We start from the raw sequence: 23,530 nt of genomic DNA, 5'->3' as shown, positions 1-23,530 counted from the left end.
TGTGTGTGTGTATGTATGTATTTTTTTTACAAGGTCGGAATCTGCTACCAGACACCTGACAATTCATTTCTCAGGTAGTGTGGGGTTGGGAAAACAAAAAAAGATTTCCCGACCCACTAAACCAGTCCTTGAACGCCTTGCCCTTTTCCCCCCGGGACCACCTTTCGGTATAACTTCGGGGGGGAGGCGTATGTGTATGTATGTCTGTGTGTGTGTATGTATGTATGTGACCAACATTCTCACTAAGTTTTCTCAGCACTGGCTGAACCGATTTTGATCAAGCCGGTTGCATTCAACTTGGTTCGTGGTCCCATACATCGCTATTGAATTGTTTGAAGTTTCCATAACTAGTTCAAAAGTTATGTATAAAAAGGTGTTTTCACATATATCCGGATCTCATTTATATGCATGTAAACGATGTCCGGATCCATCATCCGACACGTCGTTGGTTAGGTAATCGAGAGACCTTGCCAACGAGTCCACAACATTAAAGTTGCTATTGATTTTTGAGTGCTCTGTACTGTACAACGGCCGCCGTTGCGCGCCGAGGTTGTGCAAGGTGGGAAAACCGATCGTAGCAATCTGGCTGCGGCGCTCGACCAGTGCTCGACCGGCACTCGACCAGTGCTCGACCGGCACTCGACCAGTGCCCCAGCGATCCCCGGGTTGGGGAGAAGTCCCAGCAGGAATCGCTCCGTGGTCTGCAGTCTGTTCGTTGTCCTCAATCGGGAGGACGGATAGCTTGGTGATCGGACGCCGGACGACTGTTCCACCAACCTTCACGTCCGCGGTGCTTACGAATCCATCTGGTCCCGGGTAAGTTTGCTGGATAATTCCCATCTTCCACTGAAGTGGCGGCGCGTCCTTTTTTTCCAGCAAAACCACCATTCCCGGTCGCACGATCGGCTTCTCCTTGTTGTCCTTGCCTCTCGGCTGGAGGCTCGTCAGGTAGTCGCGCTTCCAGGTTCGCCAAAACTGTTCGCGCAAGGGCTGCAGGTGCTCCCCTCGTAGACTGGTTTCGGGATGGCTGTAAGAGGTCGCGCAATCAGGAAGTGTCCCGGCGTCAGAACTGGCGGATCCGCGGGGTCTGCCGACGTAGCGAACAAGAGCCGCGAATTTAGCACCGCCTCGACCTCCGCGAGGACAGTGGCGTACTGCTCGAAGGTAAGTTGTGCGTTCTTGAGGATGCGCTTGAGATGGTATTTCGTGTTTTTTACAGCAGCCTCCCAGAGGCCACCGAAATTCGGCGCCCCCGGAGGGATAAACGACCAGGTGATCTCCCTGGTTGGCAGTAGGTCGCTATCTGGTCGTTGAACGCACGCTGGTTGAACAGCAGGAACAGCTCGTGCAGCTCCGCCTTGGCCCCCTTAAAATTCGTCCCGTTGTCGGAATGGATCGTGCGAGGCACGCCGCGTCGGCTCACGAAGCGCTGGAGGGCGGCCAAGAATGCCTCGGTCGTGAGGTCCAAGACGAGCTCCAGGTGGACGGCCTTGGTCGACATACACACGAACACCGCGAACTAGGCCTTCACGAGCTGCGGCTTCCGGGTTCCTACCTTGACGAAAATGGGCCCGGCGTAATCTACGCCGACTTCTTCAAACGGGAGGGCTTGCGTCACACAGCAGGACGGCAACCGTCCCATCAGTTGGCTCGAGCCGCGAGGCTTCGCGCGGAAGCACGTCACGCAGCTCCTTGTAACGCTCCGGACTGTCGACCGTCCATCGATCAGCCAGAACCGCCTCCTCAGCGTCGCAAGCAAGGCCGATGGCCCCGCGTGCAGGTGCTCTTCGTGGTACGCTCGAAAGATCAGGTTGGTAACACGATGCTTCGGGAGGAGAAGTTGATGTTGGGTCTTGAACGGCAACTCCGACTACTGCAATCTGCCACCCACTCGTAGCAGGCCCTTGTCCAGGAACGGGGTCAAACCTTGGATGCGTCCAGCGGCATCGTTCTCGGCAACTTGCTGGATGTCCTTGGACAGTGCACCGTGCTGGATCACCATCACAATCACGTCCTGCACCGCCCGCAACTCCGGGATGGTCAGGTAGCGCTGGCGAACTCGTTCCGCCGGATTTTTCTTTCTGCAGTTGGCCGTGAAGCGCAGCACGTACGTCATCACCCTTTGCAGCTTACGGTATGAGCTGCACGTTTCAAAGATCGGAAACTCGACGGAATTGCAGGTAAGCATCGTCACCATCTTCACCTTCCGTAACTTGGGGATCTCACAGTCATGTACGCCGGTCCTTCCCACCACTTCTCGCACACCATCAGTTCGGCGGGAAATATGCCACGTGACACCAAGTCGGCAGGGTTGTCCTTGGGACACGGTTGCGGACGAACGATTGAAGCTGGTCTAAGGGTTTCTTGAGCCACGCCAAAACCACTTGGCTGTCGCACCACAGAACGACGTTCCGGAACGGCAGTTTCAACGCTGCGAGGACCTTGACCACCAGCTTGGACAGCAATCTGCACCCGAGGAGCTCGAGTCGGTGGATGTCGAGCTGCTTCGCTTCGTCAGGTGAGTCTGCTCCAGAAAGAATGTCATCGACATAGCAAGCGCCGCGAACGATTTTTGCAGCCAGCGGAAATTTTTCTCCTTCATCTTTGCAGAGTTGAACCAAGCAGCGGGTCGCGAGAAAAGGTGCAGATGCCGTCCCGTACGTAACGGTTGTGAGCTCGAGCACGCGGATAAAGTCGGCTGGTTCGTTCCGCCAGAAGATTCGTTGGAAGGGAGTGTCCGCAGGGGCCACCAGGATCTGGCGGTACATCTTCGACAAATCTGCGGTGAAGGCGACCGGGTGCTTGCGGAATGCGAGCAGAATCGAGAAAAGGTCGTTTTGGACGGTTCCCCCGATCTGCAAGGCTTCGTTGAGGGAGACACTCGAAGGGGAGAGTTTTGCCGAAGCGTCGAAGACTACCCTCAGCTTGGTTGTGGAACTCGAGGGGCGAAGGATGGCATAGTGCGGCATGTAGTAACGACCTTGGCCAGGTGAGTCGTCGGCCTCTTCAACCGACTTGCAATGCCCCAGGGATTCGTACTCGGAAATGAACTCACCGTATTTCCGTTTCAGGTCCGGGTCCTGGTTGAGCCGCTTCTCCAACGACAGGAATCGCCGAAGAGCCAGGCTGCGGTTGTCATCGAGGTTGCCGACGACGGGGCGGAATGGCAAGCGAACCTCGTACCGGCCGGTAGGGTCCCGCTTGTGTGTCGCACGGAAAATGCCTCGCACTCGTCCTGTTCTGTGCTGACTTGTGTGGCGCTGTCGATGTCCTCGACCTGCCAGAATCTCTCGATGGCTTCGCTTACGTCATCGAGCGTTGCAGTGTGGCTGAACTGCGCGTCACACAGAAAAAAATTGTGTAAATTTGGAAGCTTTAATTTTGGAAGGTTGAATATTACCTCTTTTATGATATAATTTTACCTCAATTTAGACTGAAAAAGTTACATTACACCAGAAAAGTGGTAAAATTAAGCATTTCCAGAGGTACCCAGTCACGGCGTTCTCACAGGATTCTTACAGAATTCTAGCAGTGCGAAAATATTCTTACTAGAACGCTGCCATCATTCTGCCAGAACTTTGCAGGAATTCTCAAAGAATTCTAGCTCAAATGCAATAACCGGTTCTAGCAGGAGCCGGCGAAACCAACCGGTTCTGTTAGAATCCTGCTAGAATTTTGCTAGAACTATTCTGACAGGCCTCCTGCTAGAATTCTGTAAGAATTTTGCTAGAATTAAATGGCAAGGATTTCTGTGAGAATCCTGCTAGAATTTTGCTAGAATGTGATGACTAAGATTTCTTCAATTATTTTCTTAAATATCTACATAAAAAAAACAGTTACAGCATAAAAACATTTATTTTACAACACTATTATTTCACCATTATCACGTTTTTTTTTTTTGCTAACACTTTTTGAAGTTGAACCTGCCTTGTTCTATCAATGCGGTTTCTCAGGTCCAATTTCGTCAACGATCAGCAACTGGAACTCCGCGGACGCGGACTGCTTGGGGAAAAATTGTCGAGCTTCCATTATTGACGTTCCGTTTACTGCGATCTCTGAAGACATCGGCAACAGTTCCCGTGATGTGCTACAGATACCCTGGTACCCTGGCGGGAATCCTTTTTTTTATAATTTCCCGGCTTAACCTCGTTCTTTTTCCTGTTGAAACAAAGATAAGTTTGCATAAGTTTAATATTATTGGTTATACCATATTTTTCTTTAATTTACTCACCAAAACGTGGCTGTGCTGAAAAAAGCGTCATCCTTCGCCAACAAACGAAAATAAAAGAACAAATTTACAAGATGGCGGTTGTCACGAAGCGGTTAGACGGAAATGACGTCACTTTCGACAGATTTTGCTCTGTCAGAATATTCTAATACAATTCTTACAGAAATCTAGCAGGCCTGCTAGAATTATTCTAGCAGGATTCTGGCAGAACCAACTCTGCTAGAAATTTCCGTGACTGGGTAAAATTACACCTATATTCTGACATAAAAAATGTACCCCTTCCCAGATGTAATATTACCATGATTTTTTTTTTCTGTGCAGGAACGGTGTCGCCGACATAACCCGCGACGACCCAGCCCAGGTAGGTCTCGCGGAGCTATGAAAGGTTCTTCTCCAAATCTAGTTGTCCCGATTTCAGCAGCTTGAAGAACATCGAGACGCCGAGCAACATGTCGATCCGGTCCGGTGTGTGGAAGTTCGGGTCGGCCAGCTGGATGTTCGCAGGGATCGGCCAGTCGGACGTGCTGATCGAGGCCGACGGAATCATCCCGGTTACCTTGGGGACGATGAGACACTCCACGTCCACCGTGAAGCTGTTGTAACGGGATTGGAGCTGGACCGTCATCGACTCTCGGGCGTATGTCTTCACTGCACCGATTCCGCAGATGGGAACGTTTGCAGCTACTCGACGTGTGTTCAACCGTTTCGCCAATTGTTCCGTAATAAAATTGACCTGCGATCCGTTGTCGAGCAGCAGTCGGCATGGCACAGGTTGGTCCTTGTCGTCCAGCAGGTGAACGAGCGCTGTCAGAAGCATGACGGTCTTCACCATCTGGGTGTGGTTGCAGGTTGTCGAAGTAGACTGTAATGGTTCTTAGCCAGCAGCTTGGGACACTGGCGGCTGGTTGGCTAGTGGTGCAACGTTCTGCGGGTTGACGGGTTTTTGCACGAATTTTTGTTCGGTATCGTCGTGCAACAGTGTGTGGCCTTCTATCGGATGAGGAATAAAAAAGTCGGTTCATTTGCGTAAAAGAGGTTTTGGGTGACTCACCACACATAACGCCCACGCCCAGAAATGAGCAGAAACTTGCAACAGAGACCACAAAAGACCCGGGGGTCGTTAAAGTGGATTACTTTGCTTTTTTTTGCAGTGTGTGGTGACGTTTGCGGCATTTTCCACAGGAATACCTGGACGTACACTTCTTCCAGCTGTGGCCTTTGTGGAGGCAGTTGAGACACAGGTTCTTGCTTCTTACCTTTTCGCTGCGTTGGGCCACCGTGAGGCCAGCGAGGGTGCCGCACTTGAAGGTGAGGTAGGAGTCACCGCACATCTCGCAGCGGATCTCCGGGTTTGACGACGTGGTCGCAGCGTTGGCCTTCTGGTAGAACGGTTTGTTGGTTGGCCTCGGGTTGTTTCGGTCTCGCTGCTTCGCTGCAGGTTCACTGGTCTCGTCGCATCTCTCCAGGACGGAGACGCGGTTCTTCAGGAACTTGATGGTTTCTTCGTAGTTCGGCAGCTCACCCTTCTTCACCGTGGCCTCCCACAGTTTTTTAGTATCGCTGTCCAGGGCATGGGCCAGTAGGTACACAACGAACTGTGTCGACACACCAGTGAACTCCTGCCTCAGGTATTTGAGGTTTTCTACGTGGCCGACCACGGTCTCCACCAGCGCTCGTAGTTCCGCGTGGCTCTCCTTGTGTACCTTCTGGACCCTAGCAGTCCACCGACATGGATGTCCACCATTCTCCGGTTGTCTTCATACCGCTCCTCTAGCAACTCCCACGCGCCGTCATAGTTGCCGTCCTCGATTGTCTTTTCGTCCAGCGTCCCTTTTGCCTCACCAATGAGGGCTTCCTACAGGCGATACAGCTTCATCCTGGGAGTTTCGTTCGACCGGTCTACGACGTCACGGAACATCGTCTTGAACCGCTTCCAGTTCTCGTACTTTCAGTCGAACGTGGGTACGAGCCGCGGAAGGGACTGCTGGATGACAACGGGTCGTTGGGCAGCAGGTACAGAGGCGGTTGATGGACCAGCCGGGATTTCCAGGCTTTGCTTCCATCTTTCTAGTATTGTGTCGATCTCGATGAACAACGTTTCAAATTCCACCAACTTACCGCCGTGCTCCTTCCGCTTCTTAGAGTCCAGGCGGACGATGTGCTCGTGGAGAGAATTGAACTCGGCGTTAGATGCATCGAGCACTCTCCGGTTCACGTTGATCTGGGTCGCAGTCCGTTTGTGCAACCCGAGCCCAGCCGGCTTCTTCTTTAGGCGTACGAGTTTCAGGAGTTTCTCGTCCCGCAGGTTTTTTGCAGGCCGGTTTGCCTTCTTCCACGGAAAGTTCTAGGCTAGTCGGCCTCACGGGTCTTCCACGTGGTTGTGCCCGGATTCCGAGACCGGTTTGACTCTTAATCCAGCGCACTGTTTGTTCGGGGTTTTTGGCCGGTTTGCCTCACCCTTCTCACTCGCGGTCACTGTCCACGGCTTTGAGGCCGGTTTGCCTCTCACACGCGCGGCGGGAGCCTCCTTCTTTACATCCACCGCCGGAAGTCCAATAAAGTTCGAAGGACCAATGTTCGGGCCCGGTCGTGGCCCAGGAAAAAGCGGACTGAAGTGGACTTTTGCGGCAGACAGTTCTTGTGGCCGTGGGTATAAAAAAGAAGCACTCAGAAACGGAAAACTTTCACTTTAACACTATTTATTAACTAATTAAAACGTGTTGTTTTCGAGAGCACTTGTTAGCGAGTGATAAAAAAAGAAGGCACCGAGCGTCGTTCTCTCCTCTTCTCCTTCTTCGTCATCGCGCGCAACGGCAGCCGTTGCGTGCCGAGGTTGTGCAAGGTGGGAAAACCGATCGTAGCAATCTGGCTGCGGTGCTCGACCAGTGCTGCCAAATCAGCTCGATCCGTCAAGCAGCCAACTGGGCCAGATCATAAGTGCAGAAAATCGCTGGCAACAATGTCTACGGCAAATTCTGAAATGCCACACGGCGTGTACCTTTGAGAGTAACGGGCATTACTGTCTGTAGTATTTCTTTTAAACTCAATTTTTGCTGCAAACATTGCTCCTCAATCTAACACATTTTTCTTATTTTATTTCAGAGCCTGTAATATCGTCTTTCGCACAAAAAGTGTATTTACAATTGCTTTCCAAAACAATGGATGCAGAAGGATTTACTGCTTATCAATTGTTGGCCATACATTTCATACTATTGACTTCTGAAATGAAAAATGAAAGCGACGTGACTGTTGAAAGTGATACGGAGGTATATATTTCCGATTGGCAAAAAAAAAAAAAATATAATAAAAGTCGTATTTATTCCAGGGTCATGTTTTTGGGAAAAATGATGTAAACAGCTTTGGCGAAACTATGCTTTTCAAAGAATATTGTGTTGCAGAACTTAGGAGTATAGCACATCAGCGAGGTCTTAAAATGAATGTTATCTTTGACAGTGTCGTATCTATAGCGGAAGAGCATTACGAAACGAAAAGTGAACTTCAAAGATGTTTGTCTGAAATAGCGATACCATCCAGATTAATTGATATAACAAAAAATACTGTGAAGTTTTAATTTTTTGTAATGTTTGTACAAAATAAAATAAAATCTTTTTCAAGCTGTATATGTTAAGTTCGGAAGTTTAAAATCAACTGACCATCTCAATTTCAACTTCAAATGTAAAATCTGGTGGCAGCGCGTGGCCGAATGGTTACGCTGTCCGCTTTGTAAGCGGATGATTCTGGGTTCGATTCCCATCTGCTCCAACCTTCCATCGAATGAGGAAGTAAAATGTCGGTCCCGGCCTTGGTTGTTAGGCCGTTAAGTCAATCCAGGTGTAGGAGTCGTCTCCATGCCATAAGTACAAACAACAAACCAAACCAAGCCTACTCCGGTGCAATCGCTGGCGGCGGTTGGACTCGCAATCCAAAGGTCGTCAGTTCATACACTGGGGTGGAAGGTTCCTTGGAGTAGAAAGAGGTTTGGGTGCTCTCCCCATTAAAGCCTTCGGACTCCTAGGTTCGAGCAGAAACTTGCAATAGAGACCACAAAAGACCCGGGGGTCGTTAATGTGGATGGTTTGATTGATGTAAAATCTATACAGTTTTTGTAAAAACTATTTCTCAATGGATTGCGAAAGACAATCAACTAAAAACTACCGTCATCACTCATCAGGGGTCACATTTGGTCGGGGTTTGAGATTGTGTCATACAAAAATGCTTAAATTTGTATGACCCAATCTCACCCCCAAACCCAATCACACCCTCCAGACTCTGATGACGGTGTTTAAAAATCTTTTTGCTGCGTTGAATATCATCGTGGTGATTATTGCATTCGATCGTAATATTTCGATCGTAATTTCTCGACTCGTTTTCAAAACGTTTTCAAATTTTAAAAATTCATGATTTTCAAAAATTTTTTTTTTAAATTTTCAAAATTTAAAATTTTTAATTTTTTTTTAGTGCGGCGGTGCAGTTTTTGCACGCATGTGCGTGGGCATAATATTCAATGTTTGGCCCTTTTAAAATGTTAGTCTTGATTTAATTTTTTTCAAAATATTTTTTTCGAAAAGATCGGAAAATTTCACGAATGTTTCATTCATTAACATTGAAAATTGAACCATTAGTTGCTGAGATATCGTCATTAGAAAATCGTGGGCTGTTTGGGTGAGACTTAGAAAACTTCAATTTTCGTGTTTCTTTTTCTTTAAGCCGCTGTATCTCAACAACCAGAGGTCCAATCTTCGGTGTCTCTTAGACAATTTTATAGCAAATTTTCTGAACTTTTCAAAAAAAATATTTTTAGAAATGGTCACTCATGGTCACTATTTTTAAAAATCGAAAAACTGCAAATATTTCGCTGAAATCAAACTTTCGGTGACTATATCTTGAAAACGGGGCCCTTTATCAAAAAATCTGTAAAGTAATTTTCGATTGCAAATTCAATTTTGCATAAAAAAATGAGGTCAAAAAAATTTTATGTATGAAATTTCGATTTTTTCCAAAAATCACCAGTTTTTCAAAAAATCATAACTCGGCGGCAGATTTTTTGACCATGTTTCTCTATAGCTCAAAAGTTGCGGATTTTTGTCCCCTAAAACATATCAACAAATCTCGAAAATCAAAAAATATGTATTTTGGGAATTTGAGTTTTTGTAAAAAAAAAGTTAATAAAAAAATCGGGAAATTTTTTTTTCCGTGTACCTATTTTTTTCTAAATTGTCCTTAACAATACCTACAACTTTGCCGAAGACACCAAATTGATCAAAAAATTCCTTCAAAAGTTACAGATTTTCGAATATTTACGTACCATTTTTGTATGAACAGCTGCCAAATTTGTATGGAAATTTATATGGACAAACTAATGATGCAAAATGGCTTCTTTGGTCATAGGGAAGGCCCCCACAAAGTTTGAGCCAAATCAAAAAATACAAAAAATAAAAATGGTCGAAATCGGCCGGTTTTGTAGAGAATTGCTCATATGGGTATTCTTCATGTAAACTAATGTCAAAAACATAAACAATGACTTTTAAACCCTGCGTTTACATGCATGATTTTTAAAACCCGCCAATCGAATCGCAGCACACAGGGGGTTGCTGGGGGAAATCGGAAAAGTATTACACACAAAAAAAAAATACTCTAAATTTAAAAAGATCGTTCGTTGGATTAAAAGTTCGCGTTGGTGAATATTCGTAGAAAGTTCAAACTTTTTAATTTAAATGTTGGAAAGTTGTTGATACTACCATGCATTTCTGGAACAAAATCGTTGTATCGGTAAAAGTTTTTGCTTTTAATTTAACAAGAAACTTTTTATGGCATGAATAAATAATATTTAACATTAGAGTGATGATTTTCGAAAAATGTGATGGATTTTATTTCAATATTTTAATATTAAAACAGTTGCTTACGTTTTTTTGTATACAACGCATCTGCTTATGGTAGGCTAACTTCCGCGTCCAAGCTGAACCGATTCTTACGGTACGCCACCGGTCACGTCCGAAGGCCCCATGCTGAGCAGGTTACGGATGGACGTTTCGTTAGGTGGGAAAAGTTATCCCGTAGATGGTTATCCCGGGAATAATTTATAGCGCTATGGCGGCCATCTTTCTGGCATGCGGGATAACTTGTCATGGTTATCCCAGGAACAATTTTTAAGAGAGATTCCAAAACTTAAAAAAAACGAACAATTAACATTACCTGGACATGTTTCTTGGCTAAATTTATTGCCCTACATTCCTGGAGTATGAAAATTTGGATGTGAATGAAAAAAAAATCCAGAAATATTTGAACTTCAAATATTTTAATTCAAAAATTCAATAAATTTGAAATCCTTCTAGGATGGGACTCTGGGTCATTTCCTGGGCATGTATTTAGGCAAAACTTGTTGCCCTACATTCCTTGAGCATAAAAATACAACTTGGCATAAGGCCATGTGGAGGAAAAAAAATTCAGAAATATTTGAACTTCAAATATTTTAATTCAAATATTCAATAAATTTGAAATCCTTCTAGGATGGGACTCTGGGTCATTTCCTGGGCATGTATTTAGGCAAAACTTGTTGCCCTACATTCCTTGAGCATAAAAATACAACTTGGCATAAGGCCATGTGGAGGAAAAAAATTCCAGAAATATTTGAACTTCAAATATTTTAATTCAAAAATTCAATAAATTTGAAATCCTTCTAGGATGGGACTCTGGGTCATTTCCTGGGCATGTATTTAGGCAAAACTTGTTGCCCTACATTCCTTGAGCATAAAAATACAACTTGGCATAAGGCCATGTGGAGGAAAAAAATTTCAGAAATATTTGAACTTCAAATATTTTAATTCAAATATTCCATAAATTTAAAAATTCTTCTAGGATGGGACTCTGGGTCATTTCCTGGGCATGTATTTAGGCAAAACTTGTTGCCCTATATTCCTGGAGCATAAAAATACAACTTGGCATGAGGCCATGAGGAGGAAAAAAATTTCAGAAATATTTGAACTTCAAATATTTTAATTCAAATATTCCATAAATTTAAAAATCCTTCTAGGATGGGACTCTGGGTCATTTCCTGGGCATGTATTTAGGCAAAACTTGTTGCCCTATATTCCTGGAGCATAAAAATACAACTTGGCATATGGCCATGTGGAACAAAAAAATTTCAGAAATATTTGAACTTCAAATATTTTAATTCAAATATTCCATAAATTTAAAAATCCTTCTAGGATGGGACTCTGGGTCATATCCTGGGCATGTATTTAGGCAAAACTTGTTGCCCTATATTCCTGGAGCATAAAAATACAACTTGGCATGAGGCCATGTGGAGGAAAAAAATTTCAGAAATATTTGAACTTCAAGTATTTTAATTCAAATATTCCATAAATTTAAAAATCCTTCTAGGATGGGACTCTGGGTCATTTCCTGGGCATGTATTTAGGCAAAACTTGTTGCCCTATATTCCTGGAGCATAAAAATACAACTTGGCATATGGCCATGTGGAACAAAAAAATTTCAGAAATATTTGAACTTCAAATATTTTAATTCAAATATTCCATAAATTTAAAAATCCTTCTAGGATGGGACTCTGGGTCATTTCCTGGGCATGTATTTAGGCAAAACTTGTTGCCCTATATTCCTGGAGCATAAAAATACAACTTGGCATGAGGCCATGTGGAGGAAAAAAATTTCAGAAATATTTGAACTTCAAATATTTTAATTCAAATATTCCATAAATTTAAAAATCCTTCTAGGATGGGACTCTGGGTCATTTCCTGGGCATGTATTTAGGCAAAACTTGTTGCCCTATATTCCTGGAGCATAAAAATACAACTTGGCATGAGGCCATGAGGAGGAAAAAAATTTCAGAAATATTTGAACTTCAAATATTTTAATTCAAATATTCCATAAATTTAAAAATCCTTCTAGGATGGGACTCTGGGTCATTTCCTGGGCATGTATTTAGGCAAAACTTGTTGCCCTATATTCCTGGAGCATAAAAATACAACTTGGCATATGGCCATGTGGAACAAAAAAATTTCAGAAATATTTGAACTTCAAATATTTTAATTCAAATATTCCATAAATTTAAAAATCCTTCTAGGATGGGACTCTGGGTCATATCCTGGGCATGTATTTAGGCAAAACTTGTTGCCCTATATTCCTGGAGCATAAAAATACAACTTGGCATGAGGCCATGTGGAGGAAAAAAATTTCAGAAATATTTGAACTTCAAGTATTTTAATTCAAATATTCCATAAATTTAAAAATCCTTCTAGGATGGGACTCTGGGTCATTTCCTGGGCATGTATTTAGGCAAAACTTGTTGCCCTATATTCCTGGAGCATAAAAATACAACTTGGCATATGGCCATGTGGAACAAAAAAATTTCAGAAATATTTGAACTTCAAATATTTTAATTCAAATATTCCATAAATTTAAAAATCCTTCTAGGATGGGACTCTGGGTCATTTCCTGGGCATGTATTTAGGCAAAACTTGTTGCCCTATATTCCTGGAGCATAAAAATACAACTTGGCATGAGGCCATGTGGAGGAAAAAAATTTCAGAAATATTTGAACTTCAAATATTTTAATTCAAATATTCCATAAATTTAAAAATCCTTCTAGGATGGGACTCTGGGTCATTTCCTGGGCATGTATTTAGGCAAAACTTGTTGCCCTATATTCCTGGAGCATAAAAATACAACTTGGCATATGGCCATGTGGAACAAAAAAATTTCAGAAATATTTGAACTTCAAATATTTTAATTCAAATATTCCATAAATTTAAAAATCCTTCTAGGATGGGACTCTGGGTCATTTCCTGGGCATGTATTTAGGCAAAACTTGTTGCCATATATTCCTGGAGAATAAAAATACAACTTGGCATAAGGCCATGTGGAGCAAAAAAATTTCAGAAATATTTGAACTTCAAATATTTTAATTCAAATATTCCATAAATTTAAAAATCCTTCTAGGATGGGACTCTGGGTCATTTCCTGGGCATGTATTTAGGCAAAACTTGTTGCCCTATATTCCTGGAGCATAAAAATACAACTTGGCATGAGGCCATGTGGAGGAAAAAAATTTCAGAAATATTTGAACTTCAAATATTTTAATTCAAATATTAAATAAATTTGAAATCCTTCTAGGATGGGACTCTGGGTCATTTCCTGGGCATGTATTTAGGCAAAACTTGTTGCCCTATATTCCTGGAGCATAAAAATACAACTTGGCATGAGGCCATGTGGAGGAAAAAAATTTCAGAAATATTTGAACTTCAAATATTTTAATTCAAATATTCCATAAATTTAAAAATCCTTCTAGGATGGGACTCTGGGTCATTTCCTGGGCATGTATTTAGGCAAAACTTGTTGCCCTATATTCCTGGAGAATAAAAATATAACTTGGCATAAGGCCATGTGGAGGAAAAAAAATCCAGAAATATTTGAACTTCAAATATTTTAATTTAAATATTCAAATATTGGCCTTATGCCAAGTTGTATTTTTATGCTCCAGGAATATAGGGCAACAAGTTTTGCCTAAATACATGCCCAGGAAATGACCCAGAGTCCCATCCTAGAAGGATTTTCTAATTTATGGAATATTTGAATTAAAATATTTGAAGTTCAAATATTTCTGAAAATTTTTTGTTCCACATGGCCTTATGCCAAGTTGTATTTTTATGCTCAAGGATTGTAGGGCAACAAGTTTTGCCTAAATACATGCCCAGGAAATGACCCAGAGTCCCATCCTAGAAGGATTTCAAATTTATTTAATATTTGAATTAAAATATTTGAAGTTCAAATATTTCTGGATTTTTTTTCCTCCACATGGCCTCTTGCAAAGTTGTATTTTTATGCTCAAGGAATGTAGGGCAACAAGTTTTGCCTAAATACATGCCCAGGAAATGACCCAGAGTCCCATCCTAGAAGGATTTTCTAATTTATGGAATATTTGAATTAAAATATTTGAAGCTAAAATATTTCTGAAATTTTTTTCCTCCACAAGGCCTCTTGCCAAGTTGTATTTTTATGCTCAAGGAATGTAGGGCAACAAGTTTTGCCTAAATACATGTCCAGAGAGTGACAAAGAGTCCCATACTAGAAGGATTTTCTAATTTATGGAATATTTGAATTAAAATATTTGAAGTTCAAATATTTCTGGATTTTTTTTCCTCCACATGGCCTCATGCCAAGTTGTATTTTTATGCTCAAGGAATGTAGGGCAACAAGTTTTGCCTAAATACATGCCCAGGAAATGACCCAGAGTCCCATACTAGAAGGATTTTCTAATTTATGGAATATTTGAATTAAAATATTTGAAGCTAAAATATTTCTGAAATTTTTTTCCTCCACATGGCCTCTTGCCAAGTTGTATTTTTATGCTCAAGGAATGTAGGGCAACAAGTTTTGCCTAAATACATGTCCAGAGAGTGACAAAGAGTCCCATCCTAGAAGGATTTTTAAATTTATGGAATATTTGAATTAAAATATTTGAAGTTCAAATATTTCTGAAATTTTTTTGCTCCACATGGCCTTATGCCAAGTTGTATTTTTATGCTCAAGGAATGTAGGGCAACAAGTTTTGCCTAAATACATGCCCAGGAAATGACCCAGAGTCCCATCCTAGAAGGATTTTTAAATTTATGGAATATTTGAATTAAAATATTTGAAGTTCAAATATTTCTGAAATTTTTTTCCTCCACATGGCCTCATGCCAAGTTGTATTTTTATGCTCAAGGAATGTAGGGCAACAAGTTTTGCCTAAATACATGTCCAGAGAGTGACAAAGAGTCCCATCCTAGAAGGATTTTTAAATTTATGGAATATTTGAATTAAAATACTTGAAGTTCAAATATTTCTGGATTTTTTTTCCTCCACATGGCCTCATGCCAAGTTGTATTTTTATGCTCAAGGAATGTAGGGCAACAAGTTTTGCCTAAATACATGTCCAGAGAGTGACAAACAGTCCCATCCTAGAAGGATTTTCTAATTTATGGAATATTTGAATTAAAATATTTGAAGTTCAAATATTTCTGAAATTTTTTTGCTCCACATGGCCTTATGCCAAGTTGTATTTTTATGCTCCAGGAATATAGGGCAACAAGTTTTGCCTAAATACATGCCCAGGAAATGACCCAGAGTCCCATCCTAGAAGGATTTTTAAATTTATGGAATATTTGAATTAAAATATTTGAAGTTCAAATATTTCTGAAATTTTTTTCCTCCACATGGCCTCATGCCAAGTTGTATTTTTATGCTCAAGGAATATAGGGCAACAAGTTTTGCCTAAATACATGTCCAGAGAGTGACAAAGAGTCCCATCCTAGAAGGATTTTCTAATTTATGGAATATTTGAATTAAAATATTTGAAGTTCAAATATTTCTGAAATTTTTTTGCTCCACATGGCCTTATGCCAAGTTGTATTTTTATGCTCCAGGAATGTAGGGCAACAAGTTTTGCCTAAATACATGCCCAGGAAATGACCCAGAGTCCCATCCTAGAAGGATTTTTAAATTTATGGAATATTTGAATTAAAATATTTGAAGTTCAAATATTTCTGGATTTTTTTTCCTCCACATGGCCTCATGCCAAGTTGTATTTTTATGCTCAAGGAATGTAGGGCAACAAGTTTTGCCTAAATACATGTCCAGAGAGTGACAAAGAGTCCCATCCTAGAAGGATTTTTAAATTTATGGAATATTTGAATTAAAATATTTGAAGTTCAAATATTTCTGAAATTTTTTTCCTTCACATGGCCTCTTGCAAAGTTGTATTTTTATGCTCCAGGAATGTAGGGCAACAAGTTTTGCCTAAATACATGCCCAGGAAATGACCCAGAGTCCCATCCTAGAAGGATTTCAAATTTATTTAATATTTGAATTAAAATATTTGAAGTTCAAATATTTCTGGATTTTTTTTCCTCCACATGGCCTCTTGCAAAGTTGTATTTTTATGCTCAAGGAATGTAGGGCAACAAGTTTTGCCTAAATACATGCCCAGGAAATGACCCAGAGTCCCATCCTAGAAGGATTTCAAATTTATTTAATATTTGAATTAAAATATTTGAAGTTCAAATATTTCTGAATTTTTTTTCCTTCACATGGCCTCTTGCAAAGTTGTATTTTTATGCTCCAGGAATGTAGGGCAACAAGTTTTGCCTAAATACATGCCCAGGAAATGACCCAGAGTCCCATCCTAGAAGGATTTCAAATTTATTTAATATTTGAATTAAAATATTTGAAGTTCAAATATTTCTGGATTTTTTTTCCTCCACATGGCCTCTTGCAAAGTTGTATTTTTATGCTCAAGGAATGTAGGGCAACAAGTTTTGCCTAAATACATGCCCAGGAAATGACCCAGAGTCCCATCCTAGAAGGATTTCAAATTTATTTAATATTTGAATTAAAATATTTGAAGTTCAAATATTTCTGGATTTTTTTTCCTCCACATGGCCTCTTGCAAAGTTGTATTTTATGCTCAAGGAATGTAGGGCAACAAGTTTTGCCTAAATACATGCCCAGGAAATGACCCAGAGTCCCATCCTAGAAGGATTTTCTAATCTATGGAATATTTGAATTAAAATATTTGAAGTTCAAATATTTCTGGAATTTTTTTCCTCCACATGGCCTCATGCCAAGTTATTTTTTTATGCTCCAGGAGTGTAGGGCAACATGTTTTGCCCAGGATCATGTCCAGGAGATGACCCAGAGTCCCATCCCAGAAGGATTTTTAAATTTATTAAATATTTGAATTAAAATATTTGATGTTACAATATTCCTGGATTTTTTTTCATTCACATCCAAATTTTCATACTCCAGGAATGTAGGGCAATAAATTTTGCCAAGAAACATGTCCAGGTAATGTTAATTGTTCGTTTTTTTTTAAGTTTTGGAATCTCTCTTAAAAATTGTTCCTGGGATAACCATGACAAGTTATCCCGCATGCCATAAAGATGGCCGCCATAGCGCTATAAATTATTCCCGGGATAACCATCTACGGGATAACTTTTCCCACCTCGTTTCGTTGGGCAGCAACATCGCGGCCTTCATTTTGGAGCGCGACAGCGTTGTAGAGAACAGGGTGGTCTCGTTGCCGGCCATCATCAGGACAGGCTTGGAGGAGTTGGCCATTGGTTGTTGATTCGGGAAGGGAAGTCGACGTTTTCCGGCTGGGAAGTAAAGTGCCTGAACGGATAGTTCCAGATCACTTCGTCCTCCTTCGAGAATGACACAGGTGTTCCAACTCACCGTCAAAGTTCATCCCGCTGCGTTCGTGGGCGATAAGTGCTGAAAGAGTTTGAAAGTAAATAAAATTGGTGAGACACTGAACACATTCTCAATACTCACCGGCGACTTCTTCGGTATTCCAGGTAGATGTTTTTGATCAGGTTCGTCGGATCTCGCTCCAACCTCTGGAAGTAATCCGAGTACGCCAACTCCAGGACTTGCGTCTTTCGTGCAGACGGTCCATCCAGAACTGGTGCAAACTGTTATTCAGGATGTTTAGGTAATACTCGTCAAACATGTCCCGCAACGAGAAATGGACTGCGGACCCTCAGGACATCCCACACTGTCCCGTCATCACTTCCGGCACATAATGCTGCTGATGGTCGTAAACCACCGGCACCGAGTGCAACATCCGCGCTGACCACCTCCGATTATGGCGCTTTTCGTCGTTTCCCTCTTCCGTCGGATCCTTCTCCTCACCGTTAAAATTTACTTTATCGTACTTGTTCGAAAAGCGGATGTAAATCTGCTTCAAATTCAATTTCGTCCACCTGGCCACCACCACCGAATACAACCGGTGCAAATCCACATCCCGACCTCCGATCTTCGGCAACCGCATAAACTGCGTCCTACAAAAACAAACAAAATTAATCACAAACGCCACCAAACACCTAAGCATCCTTCTTACCAACTCTGGTCGTGAAACAGCTGCAGGTCCTGCAGAAAGCTGGCCTTGTCCTTTTTCGAAAACCAACTTTCCCCCCGACCTCGTCCCGCACCGGCACCACCCACCTTCCGCTGCTGCTGTTTTGGCTCACAAAGGTGTCCGCGTCCGACTCCTGGCTGTGGCCGCGTCAGGATTTGATTCACTTCGTGGACAACTCACTCACCACCGGCACTACCAAAATGTTTGTTTACATTTTGTACTTAGGCGTACATGGTTACATGAGAACGACGAAATGAAAGAAATAATGTAGTCGAATTAAAAGTAAAAACTTTTAAATCAGTTAGCAATGAGATTTTCAAAAACTGCAGCAGTAAAAGTTTTCATATTCAAAACAAGAAAAAAAATTTTAATGGAGCAAATTTTGACCACTTTTTATTTCAACAGTAAGTTACTTTTGCCATTACAGTAATATTTTTTTGGGTGTAGTTAGAAATTTTCTGTTTTCATTTGAAAAGGAAGTGATTTTCCGGAGATTGGCTTTTAATCATACTTGATTGAACGAGAAACAGGTGGTCATATTTATTTTGAAAAAGCATTTTGTGGAGTTGGATGTTAAGAGTCTTGAACTCATGGCATGTACCAATCTGATCGGTTTTAAAACTATGTTGCGATTGTCTCCAAATCATTTGCATCTTTCATAAGAAAACTGACTTAGGCTCTTCCGACCAGAGTTTAATAAGTACCACGAACGTTACGGATGGGTTCTTAAATTAGCTGATAAATATCGGTAAAAAGTACGTCTGAAACATGTTGATCTTGCACCTTAGTAAACTGTAGCAAAACTAGGAATTTGATTTGAAGCAAAGTTTCTTAAGGATGTCCACTAGGACGTCCCAAAAAAAAAATAAACGTTGTCAAATCTTTGGTGCTCACCTCTAGAATGATAGATTAGGATGTCAGGAACAATGTTTTCATACAACAGAAAATTCCCAAAAATTGTTTACAACTCGCGCGCGGAGCTTGAATGAAAAAGGTGCATTTTTCGAGTATTTTTCAGAAATGCGCGTAACAATTATACCAAAGTCATTCAAATTTGTTAATTTCTTAGTAGGTATATGAGCGTTTTTAGCATAAAACATGGGCTACAATGATTACAAACGAGAAGGCATATATTTTGGATATTTTTATTCTGTTCGCTCAAAAACGATTTTTGTTAATAACATTTCATGAAAAAAACATGAGATTTTCTCACAATGTGACGTAAACGACATATTTATAAGTACTGCTCTGTGATGTTCTCGATATGAACAAATAAAGCTCTTATGGGTAACTATTTTTGAAAAAAATATTTTTTATAGATGAATTTGTTTTATTCAAATGTACATGCAAAAAAAATCACGTTCACAGCTTGGAGATATGAACTTTAATAAAATATCTTTTGATTTATGATTATTTGTCATTTAAGTTACATTGTGAGAAAATCTCATGTTTTTTCATGAAATGATATTAACAAATCGTGCTTGCCATTTCATTAGGGCACATAACTTTTTTAGGCAAGAGTGTGTCCCTTTCACACCTTATGTAAACTGTCATTTGAGTGAAAGGGATACGCTATTGTTTACAAAAGTTATGTGCCCTTTTGAAATGTTAGGCTCCAAATATCGTTTTTGAGCGAGCAAAATAAAAATATCCAAAATATATGCCTTTTCGTTTGTAATCATAGTAGCCCATGTTTTATGCTTAAAACGCTCATATACTAAGAATTATGAAAATTCGTCACTTAATGTTCTCTAAAATGCCAATATCTCGTTTTTGCGTAGACATAAATGGAATGTTAAAAAAAGCAAAATGATCTCCGTAAAATTTCCTATAAGCTGAATGCATTAGTTTTGGCTGCAAAATTTTTTGACTCGTTTTGGGGAGTAATTTTTGACATTTTTTAGCTAAAAAATACAAATTTGTCTCCCTAAAACGCCCTGCCATGCTCAAACACAAGCTTTTATGGACCATGTCTGTGCAGGAATTTGTTCAGGGGAAATTAAACTATAACTTGAAGCCCAAGGCGACCAAATTTGAATGACTTTAGTATGGTTGTTACGCGCATTTCTGAAAAATACTCGAAAAATGCACTTTTTTCATTCAAGCTCCGCGCGCGAGCTGTAAACCATTTTTGGGAATTTTCTGTTGTATGAAAACATTGTTCCTGACAGGGGCGCAGACCCGGGGGGGGGGCACGGTACTTTTGCCCCCCCCCCCCTAAAATTTGGCTGGGGGGGCAGCTCATACATTGTGCCCCCCCCCCCAGAAATTTAGGAAAAAAAAATATATATATATATATATATATACAGCAATTCCCCACGAAAACAGCATGGAAAAAAACAAAAGTGCTCGGATCAGGCTCAAAATTTTTCTGGGGGTTCCCTGGCCGAAATAATTAGACCCGTATTTTTTTGTTTGGCCATTAGGGTGGCCTACGCCGTGTTAGGGTGGTCTGAAAAATGGCCATTTTCGTCGATTTTCGCAAAAACCACTTTTTTCGAAAAATCATAACTCCTCGCCATTTTAACCGATTTCAATTGTCTTATACGCAAATGAAAGGTGATAAGTTGGCCTTTCAAAGAAAAATAGTAAGAAGTTTCATAAATCTAGCCAAACATATGAAAAGGGCGTATGAAACTTTAAAATGCCGTTTTGACGGTGTCTGACCCAAAGAGCCTATATCTGAAAATGTGTTCAACGGGGAGATGTTGTGGACAGAACCAGTGCGCGGAGTGCCCCCACTTTCCGCACGTCGCTGGCTCACAAGTGGCTGCCAGTCTGCCACTTTGTGACGCAGAACAGCGCGTCGATGTTTTTATGTTTGCTGTCAAAATGATTGTTGTGCCATCGTCATTCTATTTCCTCGTCTTAATAAGAATACACGTTTTATAGTAATTAACTTTCGCGTTTTAATCGTATCGTGCGCCGATTCCGTGACCCTGCCGAGGGTGCTCACGTGACATCACGTCCCGCGCACCGGATACGACAGTGGCGACGAGATCTGTCGAATTTGCCGGATTTTCCGCGGTTTTACGAAGGTGGGCGCCACCTAACCTACAAATCCGGCACCCGCGTGCAATCGAAGGAGGAGCCCCAACGGCATGAACGATTGGCATGCCCAGCTCCCCGATCTGGAGCAGCTTCAAATACGTCGGGAGCAGCTCCAGCAAGAACCGTTCCGCCTTGCACATCTTCAACAGCAGCAGCTTCAGCGGTCTCCTGAGCAGTTGATCCGGATGATGCAGACGTTCGAGCAGCTGGCCAATGCAGTGCAGCAGATTGTCCTGCAGCAAAAGGATCTCATGGAGCGGTTCACAACAGACGCAGCCCAGCCGCCTCCAGACCCGGCGCAGAACGTCGACACGCTCCCCGGGAACACGAAGGCTTTCCAGCCGGACACGGTCCGCAGCCACGCGGTGGTGATCAACGAGCACTCGGTGCAGCAATGGCGGAGATGCGCGTCGGTCGATTTCGGTGGGACGCCGATCCGACTTCCACTAGACGCCGCATCCGGCGGCCTAAAGTTATCATCACCCTCTGCTCGCGTAAACACGGCTTCTGGAACGGAATTGTCACTAGACGACGAGTTCCGATGTGACACCTCCATCGCCGGAAGCACCCGCAACGAACCGACCATCGTTACCGAGCTCCACGTATCCAGCTTCCCCGACCCGTCGCCGGTGCTCGAGTCAGTCCTCCACAAGGTGTTCAATGAGGAACTCGGCAAAAAGGTGAACTTGGAGCTGAAAGAAAACCACCGACCGACCGTCTGCCCGAAACGTCCGGTGGCGTACGCGGTGGTTGAGAACGTCGACCGCGATCCGGACAAGCAACAGCAGTTCAACATCATCACTCCGATCGACAACTCGAAGTCGGCCACCCCGATCGTCGGGGTGCGGAAGGCCATCGGATCCAAACCCGTCCTCAACGCTGCTATACAGCCGCGCCTGTACCCGCTGCTGGTCGAAAATGTACCCGGTGCATACCAGCAGAGCATCGCCACCATGTTGGCCCGAAACCCCGGAGCGTCCCCTCATCTCGAAGACGCCGTCGTCAGCGGCACAACCCAGGAGGAACACGACCGCAACCTGGAAGCCGTTCTGCAGCATTTCCAAGACTACGGCCACACGACGCGTCCCGACCACGCGCCGCTGCTACACATCGTCGGTTCCAAGGCAGACAGGAAACGCATCGCACTGTACCTGCTCCTCTACGACTTGGCCTCCCAGTACGTCTCCACCGACCAGTTTGGGCACGCCGACGTGCAACGTTTGATCAACCAGCACTTCGCTATCGCCAGACTTCGCCTAGAGGACATCAGCAACCAGCCCGATCCACTACTCCGCAAGATTCGCCGGTACGTATTCGAGGGTTGGCCAACGAAAGCCGCTGATCCGAAGATCCAGTGTTACCAGACCCGTGTCGACATCGACGACGGAGAAGCATGCCAGCCGTGCGCCTCCGTAGCACGGTCCCCACCGCACTCACTTCCTGTGCCGTGGCCGAAACCTGCTGGCCCGTGGCAGCGCAGCTGCATGGATTTTGCGGAACCACCCAACGACGACTACGTAGTCCGCACGCATCGCATCTTTGCCCTCGCAACCATCGCCATCCTCCGCCAGATTTTTCCTCAACTCGGTAAGCCTAACCTAATCGTGAACGACAACCGAACGCAATTCACGAGTGTCAAATTTTCTTCAAACGGCGTTTACCACACCGCGACTGCCCCGTACCAGCCGCACGGACGAGCAAAACGAGTCGTGGACATTCTCGAGCGTGCCGTCAAGAAAATTTCGGAGGGGAGAGGCACTATCGCAAGAACTTTGAACATCTTTCTGTCGGCGTACCGCTGCGCACCTGAAGTGCTCGACCCCGAACCGCACCAGAAGGAATTCCATCGTCGAGGCATCGCCATGCGAGATGGCAACCAACGCGTCACCCGCTCGCACATCAACCAACCGCGAAGTCGCTTCAAGGCCAGACCTGCTGCTTCACCATCGGCCAAAACGAAAGCGCTCCCGTTTGTTAAGTATCCCTCGTTTAGCTAGTCTAGACCATTATAATTGTATCTTGAATCTCTTTAATTATATTGCAAGTGTGTTGCATTTCTAGTACCTAAGCTATTTCCTGTACGACCCTATATAAACCATTGTTACACTATTGTATTCCTCTTTCCCGATCCAGCAGTTGAAGAATAAAGTTCAAAGGTAAAAGTGAAACTAGTCTTTTAATCCGCACCGAAAAGACATTGGCGACGAAGGAAAATAGCAACGAGGTTGCTGGTAACGCGTGGAGTAGTCGAGTAAGTAGAGTGATCGGAAGGGAGAAGTTTGCCGTGGACGCCAAAAACCACGTGCTGTGTGATCGTAGTGCTCGAAGTCAGTGCC

General features: G+C 42.9%; 2 protein-coding genes across 2 annotated transcripts; one reads left to right on the top strand and one right to left on the bottom strand.

Moving 5' to 3' along the window:
• Nucleotides 1-1,519: 1,519 nt before the first annotated feature.
• On the bottom strand, nucleotides 1,520-2,197 carry LOC119766134. Its single transcript, XM_038250534.1, has 2 exons — nucleotides 1,892-2,197; nucleotides 1,520-1,825 (listed from the first exon to the last, which is right to left on the bottom strand). The coding sequence occupies exons 1-2, from the start codon at nucleotides 2,195-2,197 to the stop codon at nucleotides 1,520-1,522; spliced, it is 612 nt and encodes a 203-aa protein (XP_038106462.1).
• A 168-nt stretch (nucleotides 2,198-2,365) lies between these two features.
• On the top strand, nucleotides 2,366-7,461 carry LOC119766777. Its single transcript, XM_038252541.1, has 5 exons — nucleotides 2,366-2,518; nucleotides 2,611-2,989; nucleotides 3,072-3,388; nucleotides 4,550-4,999; nucleotides 7,331-7,461. Exons 1-3 carry the CDS (start codon nucleotides 2,494-2,496, stop codon nucleotides 3,247-3,249), a joined length of 582 nt encoding a protein of 193 aa, XP_038108469.1. The 5' UTR covers nucleotides 2,366-2,493; the 3' UTR covers nucleotides 3,250-3,388; nucleotides 4,550-4,999; nucleotides 7,331-7,461.
• Nucleotides 7,462-23,530: the final 16,069 nt, after the last annotated feature.

The sequence above is a fragment of the Culex quinquefasciatus genome, chromosome 2 (assembly GCF_015732765.1).
Source record: "Culex quinquefasciatus strain JHB chromosome 2, VPISU_Cqui_1.0_pri_paternal, whole genome shotgun sequence".
Taxonomy (NCBI): Eukaryota; Metazoa; Arthropoda; class Insecta; order Diptera; family Culicidae; genus Culex; species Culex quinquefasciatus.
Note: the sequence above shows the minus strand (reverse complement) of the source record. Positions and strands in the feature narration are given on the sequence as shown.

Coding starts and splice junctions, on each gene's coding strand:
- LOC119766134 (XM_038250534.1), bottom strand. CDS start 2,197: ATGGTGACGATGCTTACCTGCAATTCCGTCGAGTTTCCGATCTTTGAA. Junction 1,826..1,891: donor TGGACAAGGGCCTGCTACGA/GTGGGTGGCAGA, acceptor CTCCTCCCGAAG/CATCGTGTTACCAACCTGAT.
- LOC119766777 (XM_038252541.1), top strand. CDS start 2,494: ATGTCGAGCTGCTTCGCTTCGTCAG. Junction 2,519..2,610: donor GAGCTGCTTCGCTTCGTCAG/GTGAGTCTGCTC, acceptor TCATCTTTGCAG/AGTTGAACCAAGCAGCGGGT. Junction 2,990..3,071: donor GTAGTAACGACCTTGGCCAG/GTGAGTCGTCGG, acceptor TTTCCGTTTCAG/GTCCGGGTCCTGGTTGAGCC.